Source organism: Hippocampus zosterae, chromosome 8 (assembly GCF_025434085.1).
Source record: "Hippocampus zosterae strain Florida chromosome 8, ASM2543408v3, whole genome shotgun sequence".
Lineage (NCBI taxonomy): Eukaryota > Metazoa > Chordata > Actinopteri > Syngnathiformes > Syngnathidae > Hippocampus > Hippocampus zosterae.
Window position 1 is genome coordinate 14,952,867 of NC_067458.1, and position 10,144 is coordinate 14,963,010.

The 10,144-nt window shown below is 38.9% G+C and overlaps 1 protein-coding gene across 2 annotated transcripts; it reads right to left on the reverse strand.

Annotated features, from left to right (window-relative positions):
• Window positions 1–78: 78 nt before the first annotated feature.
• Window positions 79–7,388, reverse strand: cope (COPI coat complex subunit epsilon). Of its 2 annotated transcripts, none has more exons than XM_052073690.1 (10): window positions 7,223–7,388; window positions 6,985–7,047; window positions 6,798–6,898; window positions 5,576–5,728; window positions 5,291–5,344; window positions 4,830–4,911; window positions 4,544–4,699; window positions 3,126–3,194; window positions 1,861–1,935; window positions 79–1,093 (listed from the first exon to the last, which is right to left on the reverse strand). In XM_052073690.1, the coding sequence occupies exons 1-10, from the start codon at window positions 7,322–7,324 to the stop codon at window positions 1,040–1,042; spliced, it is 909 nt and encodes a 302-aa protein (XP_051929650.1). In that variant the 5' UTR covers window positions 7,325–7,388; the 3' UTR covers window positions 79–1,039. The 2 variants fall into 2 exon arrangements, with proteins under 2 accessions (XP_051929650.1, XP_051929652.1); XM_052073692.1 differs by having other exon boundaries at window positions 7,229–7,376.
• Window positions 7,389–10,144: the final 2,756 nt, after the last annotated feature.

Consider the following 10,144-nt stretch of genomic DNA (forward strand, 5'->3'; position numbering starts at 1 on the left):
TCCTCTCCTATAAGTGAAAAAAAAATAAGGAAGCCAAGTGCAGTCTGGCGTGTTTATTTAAAAAAAAACACGTCTAAGTACATGTTGAGCTTTTATTAGAACTACAAAGGAATGTTACATCAATGGGAATTTAATTGTAAACATGAGAAATGTTCATGTTTTACACAAGTGACGCTGTACACTGGCATTATGGGATCCAGAATCATATATATATATATATATATATATATATATATATATATATATATATATATATATATATATATATATATATTTGCGGTCTGCTATGGATTTCAACATGTTTATTGACGTGGTTGTGGTTTTCAGTGGTGTCGAACAGTACAGTTATTCTTGAGCGCAGTTTCCAATATTTTCTAACTGTACCGTAGCTAAATCCGATAACCCAAGCGAATTAGGTACGGATATTATGACGTAGTGCAGTTCAACAACAGAGAGCTCAAAGTAATTTGGCAGATGGGGGAAAAACTGATTTTCAAACTGTGGGCCATCAGCACTGCCAAAATTTATGCTGACAATTATTTACTACACATAATTTATCTTTTTTTCATCGTTTGTCAAGCTAGGTGCTGAAAAATTAAATGATCTTTCACTGGATGGTAACCACTTCTGGTGACTTTTTTTTGTTTGGTACTTGAGTGTTCCGATCGACTTCTATAATTTTAGGTGCCTTGGTTCAATACAGCTTGTGAAATACTGCCCTAGAAAGTAGTATTTTACAATTTTCACTCTTGATGTGGAGGGCCCAAAGTGATTTCCCCTACATCACTGCAAAATACAACTGCAAAAATAAACATTGTTAAAAGTAATACCCCTCTGACAGTGACCAATCATAATCTTTGGAAGAATTTCTAACACATTGGAAAAACAGTAATTGTGTTTTAGAATGAATACAAGAACTTCCATTTGCCTGGTTGTGTAGGTTTCGTTTCAACAGATTTTTTCCACATAAAACATCAAAATAAATCCAGGTTTGCACATTGAAGACAGCGGGAAAAGTAGACTGTTAACTTGAAGCCCATTACGCTGTGACGGTGGGAGTGTACTGCATTGCAAGCCTGTCAAACTCATTTTCCTGCAGGGGTGGGGAAGGGGAGAGACAAGACCAAAAAATAAATAAAAAATAATTAATCAAATTCAAGCAACAGCTGTGCATGGCATGAATTGTTTGGTAACGTGTAGTGTTTATGTACATTTGCACAATCGTGCAACTATATGTGTGATAAAGGCCAATGACTTGGGAGCACCTTTTGGCAGGGCTCCCAGAACGCCTGCAGCACTTCCACCAAAACAACAGGCCAGCTTTTGTAAGTTACACACATACCGACAATCGGCTCAAATTTGAGCATTCGCTCAACCTTACGATCACTTGTTGAGTGCCTCTGAAAGATTATTATAATCAGCATCATCACGCATGTTATCGTTTATTATTATTGTCATGTCATGTGTATAAAAACAACCAGAAAAGTTTGCGACCGCCAACTACTTAACTGATAAGCTAACAGTTAGCCTAGCTACTCCGATACCTTCCTCTACTCCTCTTTGTATTTTTCGTCAGTCTGAATGCCCTGTGGCACCACGCTGCCACTCAACGGCCAATATTAGTCCTTCAACGGAAAATGCGTCTGTGCGAGAAGTCACCACATAAAACAATTCCTTCCCTTGCGTGTGCGCTGTTTACCACATTTTAATGTCAAAAATCGGTATGTGTGCACCGCACTTTAGCAACCCAAGTGCTGACAATGCAAAGCAGTAATGATAAACACATTTACAAGCAAGTAATTGCACAAATCAGTTATGTAAAGATAATGAAGAGCACTGCGAGTAAGACAAGCAGGTCACCTTGGAAAAATAGTCTTTGAGGAATGGATGGGCCCGGTGTGCATCTTTGAGTTGAGAGAGGTACCGATTAGTCACCTGTGGAGAAATTCAATATGAATTGAAGAGGAAATGGAACAAAAATCATTCGGAATTGTTTCACCTGAGGTATGAGAAGCAGCAAACATTGTTTCCGAGATGATAAATATATATATTCTCAGTAATTCCGTAAACCCTTCCATAATGTGTGCTACAGCCACACTAAAATCAATCATTAAAAAAAACAGCCATGTGTCAGTTCAAGTGTCTCAGTGAAACTCAGATGACTGATAAAAGGAAAATAAAGCTGCTATGAAGTGGGATCAGCATTCTCCTACGTGTATGTCTGTTTAAAGGAGCTCTAGTATTTTGAAGGTAATTGCTATGAGTATTATATAACAAAGGCAGGTTGATTATTTATTTTGATCATGATGTTTTTTCATCAATGTATTTTCAAGGCAACATTCTATTTATTTTTGTTTACTTACTTAAATGGAAGATGGTGTCTCAGAATTCAATGTTCCAAATGAAGAAAATTGATTATTTAATCATCTGTTGTTTTATGCTCTACTATCAACACATCAGTGAGCATGACGGGTTATACACAATATGACAAAGTTTTGGGGTTACACAAGGAACATTCACACTGGCCATAACATTAGGTACAGGGCAGTTTTAACGACCAAAGTGAGGTGGCCATTAATGTCACACTGCTGTCATTTGCAGTAATGTCAAAATGTAGTGCATCATACTGAAAGTGTATCTGTTTAGGTCACTTCATTTAACTTTACGATTCAAAGCAATCAATATATCTAATAGTATCAATCAGAGCAAAGGCAAAATTCTTGCACCGGACCTCAAATGATTGCGCAAGTGTACTTATTAAAGTGTCCGCTAAGTGTTGCACAAAGCTTGTAAAAGATGTAATCAGTAGTTATCTATATGTAGTGATGGCTCAAAGTCAATGTTCACCACTCCACTGCAATACTAACGAGTTTTTATCTTATGAACGTTTGTAAGAGTACAAAGCACGGACGCAGCACTTAAACCCAAAGATATGATGAGACGATGCCTTCAATGGAAGGAAGAAAAAGCAATCATGAAAATGCGTGGCCTCTAGGTGAAAAGTACGTCATTAAGTAACCAAAATGGAGGCACTGCAATAAGAGTGTGTTATCAAGAGGAAATGACAAAACGTGTGGCTGCAAAAAGCAAGACTTGGCTCACAAGCTTAAGGTCCAAAGTCTCACCTCGGGGGCTTTTCCAAGGTGCTGAGTCAGCACTACCAGGTTGATCAACGTCTCAGGGTGGCTGCTGTCCTGTAAATGAAGATTAACAAAGAAAGATTTACATTGTGCGATTTATATTCCACCACAAATGTGATTGCATTGCATTTTGGCCTGTTTAGTTCAACATAATATTGCAAAAGGTTAAACACAGAGGGAATAAGTTTGCCACCGCCAGCATCACCCAATCATGGCATCATAAAACGTTGTGAACCTATTAACAAAGGTTCTATCTGTTTGCGCAATCAAAGTTAACCTGACATGAAATGTCAACCATAAATGTGCATCCTCAATGTCCATTAGTCAGCTTGTCCATCCAATTGAATTTTTGGCAAACGCTTTGGCGCCCTCTGTTGACCCGATGGCTACATCAATCATATGAAAAAAAAATCCGTTCTCGCAAACCTTTTATTATTAATGAGGAGTTGTTGAGTAAACCTTTTTGGTCTCGAACAGCTCCTCCAAAGACTTAATTTAAAAGAGGACAAATGTTTTTCAAAAACGCCGATAAACATTCAATATACAGTATAAGAAAATGGGGGTAAACGGTAAAAAAAAAAAATCCCTGAACATGCAAGTCCATGGGTCCCAAAACACGAGTGTGCAGGGGTTGACTGTATAATAATATACAGTCATTAGGCAGTGATGGCTTTTCTCCAGTTTCTTTGCAGGGAGCCTTAGAGTCTCCAGAAGTCTTCAATAACAGAAAGTCACTAGATTTGTTGTTCATTGCTTTTCTTTTAAAAAATTGCCAAATATAGTTTGGCTGGCAGCTCTGAGTAGCCGTTCACTATATTATATGTACAAGCGCTGCACCTTGTCTGTTGCATGAGACATACCTACCCACTCAAATGGCATGATTTGAACCACGGGGAAAAATTATCCAACTATTATCCAAATTAGCCAATTATCATTCAATGTTGGGAGAAAAAAATAAAAAAGCAAACTCATTTAAACTATGTAGTCATGCAGCACCTCTGGCATATTAATTGAGGGTTATCTGTTACACCCGCGCTGCAAGAAGGAGAGATACCGACACTCGTTCCTACCGACTGCTGTCAGGCTGCTGAATAAAAATAATAACAATAATAACAATAATACTTAAAGGATGTGAAACAAATGTAAAATGTGAAAAACAATTGTAAATGGCACTGCGATTTATCAATTTTGTATTTATATTGCACTTAATTGAACGGTGTTTGTTTGTTTTTTCTTCTTTCTTCTTTCTACCCACATTCTTGCTGCTGGAGGCTGTAAATTTCCCCAGTGTGGGACAAATAAAGGATATCTCATCTTATCTTATCTAAACGTGACCCAAATTGGCTCACTGTACGTGTCCGGGCAACAAACTTTAGTCTCAGAATGTAACCATTCTGTCTAACCTTATCGAGTGCCTCCTGAAGCACTCCCTCGGCCTCCTCCCACTTGTTCTGAGCCATGTAGCAGGCCGCCTGCCCATTGAGAAGCAGCAGCGTCGAGGAGTACTTGTCTGACATCTCCTGGAAAATGTAGTAGGCGTCTTGCAGTTTCTCTCCACCCTGGAGCCACGGGCAGAGGGCCATCGACAGTGTTCAGGGACAAAATGTGAAAGGATTCAGCAGATGAATAGCCAATAATCCGCAAAAATCTTGGCTGTTAAACTGAGCTTCTTGTTACTGATCTGCTCACCACCGCCAAATTAACCCAAGCAGTGGCGAGCTGGGTTAGTGTTGCATCCTCATCTTGCTCCTGCATCTTCTTCAGCTCCTTCCTGGCAGAGAATATAGTTGTGATGATTAGAGGTAACGAAAATGGTCTTGAATTGTTGTCATTATTTCAAGAGGCCTCAAATGGCTTATTTTGTGCTCTGCTTCTTTAACGTTTTTGCCCTTTTTATTGGAAAAAGTTGGACCACTGCCACGACTATAATATAGTGGGAGAGACTTCAATGTAGCTCACATTTGGCTTTGAATTTATTTTGTTCTTTGTGGCTTTACTCTCTATTCTTACACCCAAACAAGGACTAAATAAGGTTGTGTATTTAGGGAATTTATTTTAAACGTGGATTTTTTTGTAGGATAACTATAAAACTAAATTGAGAAATTGGCCATCATTCATAGCTATCGTTAGACAGTTCTCTCACGTCTTACCTCGCCAAGTCAACACGATCAAGACTCAGCAGCACCTGAATTGTCATGGCCATGCTGAAAAACAAACAAGTTACAGTAAACTACATCAGTTTGATGTTCTTATGTTAAACTTGCAGAATGAAAACTGAAATTCAGGAAAAAGCATTCATAAAATGCCCAACTTATAGGTTCGTCGCTCACTGAACAACTCAGTCAAAGGTGACTGACGTGGAAAAAAGTGGTGACGGTTTTCGTACATATACCAACCTGCTGCAATGGAAAAATTCCCTTTCAAGGCCTGCTTACCATTCCAGGCTTTCCCCTTGATGCAGAGTCCTGAGAGCAGCATCAGTGTTCGCCGCATGGTGGTAGATGGAAGCCGCCATGAGGAGGAATGTGGTGTTTGCAGCATCCACACTCTTTGCCATTTTCTTGTCGAGATCCTCCACTATGGCATCACTATGTAGGAAAACCAACAGCAGAGAATGGCAATTCATTGATCAAGATGTTCTGTAGTTCAAGCACCGAATTATCACTGCATCTGTCAGCGTATACCAGTGATATAAAATTTGGCTTTTGCAATAAAATATTCCTTAGTTATTAACTATTTTCATGATTAACTATTAGCTAGTAACAATTTCATAAACACATACAGTATAACGTGACATTTGTTCCATCCTTCTGCGGTCTGTGCCGTTATCTGGCAACCCCAGAAAATAAATCCTAAACCCGTGCCTCTCAAAGAGAACATAATCATGGCGAAAAGGTGAGGTAAGAGGAAAAAAATATTCAGAATACAGGGAATTTAACCCAAAATGGAGAAACGATTTTTTTTTCAATGCAAAGAAAAGATTGTCTGTCTCATCTGTCGGTGGCGGTATTCAAAGAATACAATCTGCGGAGACACTATGAATCCCGTCACAACAACAAGTACGATTTTTTGCATGGGCAAATGAGAGCAGACAAACCGTCAATGCTAAAAAGAGGAACTTTAGCTCAGCAAAATACATTTGTACGCCAAGCTCAGCTGAACCAGCCATCTGTTTGGGCTAGCTTTTGGTTTGCTCAACTGATAGCAAGCAGCGGTAAGGAGAGTTTGTCAAGAAATGCCTGAATGCTGTCGCAGAGGTGGTGTGTCCCGAGAAGAAAGACGTCTTTAATACCGCGAGTGTATCAAAAAAAGTTATTTGATTTTGTGTGGGTTTCTGGGAAACAATACATTTTTACGTCTAGGTACTCTTGCAGTCACACTTTTGCTGTTACAAACTGACCCCCCCACCCCCCCATCAGAGAAGCGAAAAGTTATTAGTGGCCCTCACAGGAAAAAGTTTGGGGACCACTGGCGTATACTCTCTGTGAGCCTTGAATTTTTGTTTGCATGTTACACTTCTACAGAAAAATAATCGGTTCACTTGACAGTAGATAGACCAATAAAATGACATCCTACAAGTTAGAACGTACTATTTTTTTCCAAACAACGAGCAAATAAACCCTCTGGGTTAACAAACATTGTTGCCAGAGTGTTTACCGTTTACTTTCACTTGACATATATTCTGCAAACATCCTGACAGCTTGAAGCTCAGGTGCAGAGTTGGCCTTGATGTCATCCATGACGACAGCATACTTTTTCTATAATACACAACACGAAAGGTGAAGATGAGCAAGCTTTTAATTCTGCTTATCGATATTGAGTGTCACACAAGTGCTCTGCTCACCTGGGCAATGTAAGCTCTGTACAAGAAAGTGTCCCTTTCCGTCTCCTTTTCCGGTGTTGAATTCTTTCGAAGAAAAAAGAGTAAAAGCAGCAAATGTTTGAGCTGAATCCCAGAATTGCTACGTTTTACAGTTTCATATTCATTGGTTACGTTCGATTCAATTGGGTTAGCCAGAGGATTCCTGAGGAGCAAACAATTGTACCTAACGCCGTTAAACCCTACACAAAACGAGACGTACCTTCACCTTCTGGGCTTCGTTGATACATTGTTGATAGCTGCCGATGTAAAAGGCATTTTTCACATCGAACAGCTCGTCAACATCAGTTTGTTGCGCCGCCATGTTGAACACAACGCTGCTTCCAGACACGTAGCACAACTACGTCACTTCCTGGCTGTGAATTGCATTTTGTGTGATGGAGTTTGAGGTATTAAAAACATAATCTCTGTCCATTTTAACAACTTTCAAAATTCACATTTCGAATTTCAATCATAGTAGCCAAAAGGGGGAAAAAACAACTATCCCGACAGAAACGGTTCTTCCTCATGTTCTCTCGCTTCATTGTTTTCAGTAATGTGACCAACCAGTAGAGGGCGGGACAAATCAAGTTTAACATCTGGATGGTGAGACAATGGGTATTTTCACGTGGGCGCGACTGGCGACATTCTGTGATTGGTGGAGTATAAGAGGGGACCCATTCAAGTGACAGCTGCCACTCAAATTTTACACAAGGCATGTCAACACATTCACACACACCAATGACAGGTTATATTCAGTAATATGAATGTATTTCCTTCTTTTGGCTGATGCTTTCATATGGCATACTAGACACTTTCAATAAACTATTTGTAGTATAGACACTAACACAGTGGTGGGACTTTCACTCCCCACAGTTGGTACTTTCTAAACGTTACTTTGTTAAATTTGTACTTTTTACTTTTTTATCTTCCGACATGACGTAAAAGGGCAATATCCATTGATTGATCGATTGATTGAGAACTTGTAACTTGCAATCACCAAAAAGCCGCTGATGATGACGTTTGATTTCTTGAGCACCACAACTTTCTCCGTGCATTCAAGTCTTTCTTCAAATTGGCCGTTCTAGTTGCCAACCTTTCTCTTCACGGCAGGTTTTGAAAAACATGTACCGGCAACTGGGACTGGGTGACCGATTTCTATCATTACTTTCCAATTAGTGTTACTTTAAAATTACGTTTCACCAAAAGCTCTTATTAACATGAGCTATGACAGCAATTAAGTGATTTAAAACAAATAACACATACACACAAAACCCCCAGGACAATGACACAGTTTTTAAAAAAGTGCTTAGATGTCAAGTACAGGGCCACAAAATATCATCAAATGGCCCTTTGGCCAGAAGAGACACTGCTGCTGTTTCATCTTTTGAAAGAGATATATTTTTGCTTAAATGTAGCACATCATTTATTCCTAATGATTTGCATTATTACTATTTTGGTATCATAATAATTATAAGAACTATTTCTTTGTTGTGTTTGGTTTTATTTTTGTTGGTGTTATTGTTTTAAAATGTTTTATGCCTGATTCTTATTTATGAAGAGCACTTTATTTTTGAGTTGAGCTGAGTTCTAGAGTAACGATATGAAGGAACATTAACCGAGGATTATCAATGATGATGGTGCAACAAATTTGCAGAAACAAACTATTCCCCATCCTTCCCCTTACTGAAGACAATTATTTGATGTTGTCAGCAAGAATAATTTGTTGTGTATATGTGTCTTGAGCCAACCTAAAAACCACTGGTGTCTGCCTGATCAAAACTTCTCCATTTAATCTGACCCCCCCCCCCAAAAAAAAACAAATAAATATTTTTGTTCACTTATTATTTGGCTTTTTGATAGGGAAGCCAGAAAGGTTATAAATTGTTGAATATTTTTCAAGGTGCCTTGTATCTGTATATGCAGCGAGTCTCCTCGATCAGGGTCTTCAAACTTGTCTTCATTATAGGCCACAAGCATAAGAATGTGTTATCGTTATTGGTGTAATTGTAGGTCAAAAATCACAATTTGGTACTGAGGTGTTGTTTAGTTCCCATTGGGTACGAGAAGCAAATAACGTTTTATTTGAAACCATTTTTATTGTTGCTTATGTATTTATAAAGGGCGGCCCGGTAGTCCAGTGGTTAGCACGTCGGCTTCACAGTGCAGAGGTACCGGGTTCGATTCCAGCTCCGGCCTCCCTGTGTGGAGTTTGCATGTTCTCCCCGGGCCTGCGTGGGTTTTCTCCGGGTACTCCGGTTTCCTCCCACATTCCAAAAACATGCTTGGCAGGCTGATTGAACACTCCAAATTGTCCCTAGGTGTGAGTGTGAGTGCGAATGGTTGTTTGTTTCTGTGTGCCCTGCGATTGGCTGGCAACCGATTCAGGGTGTCCCCCGCCTACTGCCCGGAGACGGCTGGGATGGGCTCCAGCACCCCCCGCGACCCTAGTGAGGATCAAGCGGTTCGGAAGATGAATGAATGTATTTATAAAATATATAATACATCTTTTGATTATCATTTGCAGAAATAGAAACAGATTTAAAGACACTTAAAATGAAACAACATCTTAAATGTTTTTTGTTTTTTTTAAATAAAGTGCAATATTATCAGTGCAACCACTGGGGCCACATAGGACTGCGCACTTCCGAACCACATGTATGATAAAAATGCCATTTATGGGCAGAATACAAGCATATGTGCAAAATACATGCTGTTATTATATTTCATTTTGATAACAAATTTTTCAATGCATGTATAAAAAAACAGTATGCACTACAACAATTTAAAATATATTTTGGCTATTTCCTTTTCACCATAACTCATCCCAATCTGTTTTCATGTAAATCATCTGTTGCTTTGCGGTTTTTGAGAAATGTATGTGAAATTAAAAAAAATTAAACATGAAAGTTGCCCATCCCTGATCTAGTGGACGAGCATTTAATTGTTCTCCCTGTCATTGTAAGTCACTGGTATTGACAACAAAGACACGTTAATTGTAGTAAATGATCATTTTTTTCAATCAATCAATCAATCAATCAATCAATCAATCAATCAATCAATCAATCAATCAATCAATCAATCAATCAATCAATCGGACAATTTTCTGTGTCTAGAGGAAAATAATCACACTACTTCACCTGAT

Coding starts and splice junctions, on each gene's coding strand:
- cope (XM_052073690.1), bottom strand. CDS start 7,324: ATGGCGGCGCAACAAACTGATGTTGACGAGCTGTTCGATGTGAAAAAT. Junction 5,729..6,797: donor ATGTCAAGTGAAAGTAAACG/GTAAACACTCTG, acceptor TTTCCTACATAG/TGATGCCATAGTGGAGGATC. Junction 4,912..5,290: donor GATCGTGTTGACTTGGCGAG/GTAAGACGTGAG, acceptor ATTCTCTGCCAG/GAAGGAGCTGAAGAAGATGC.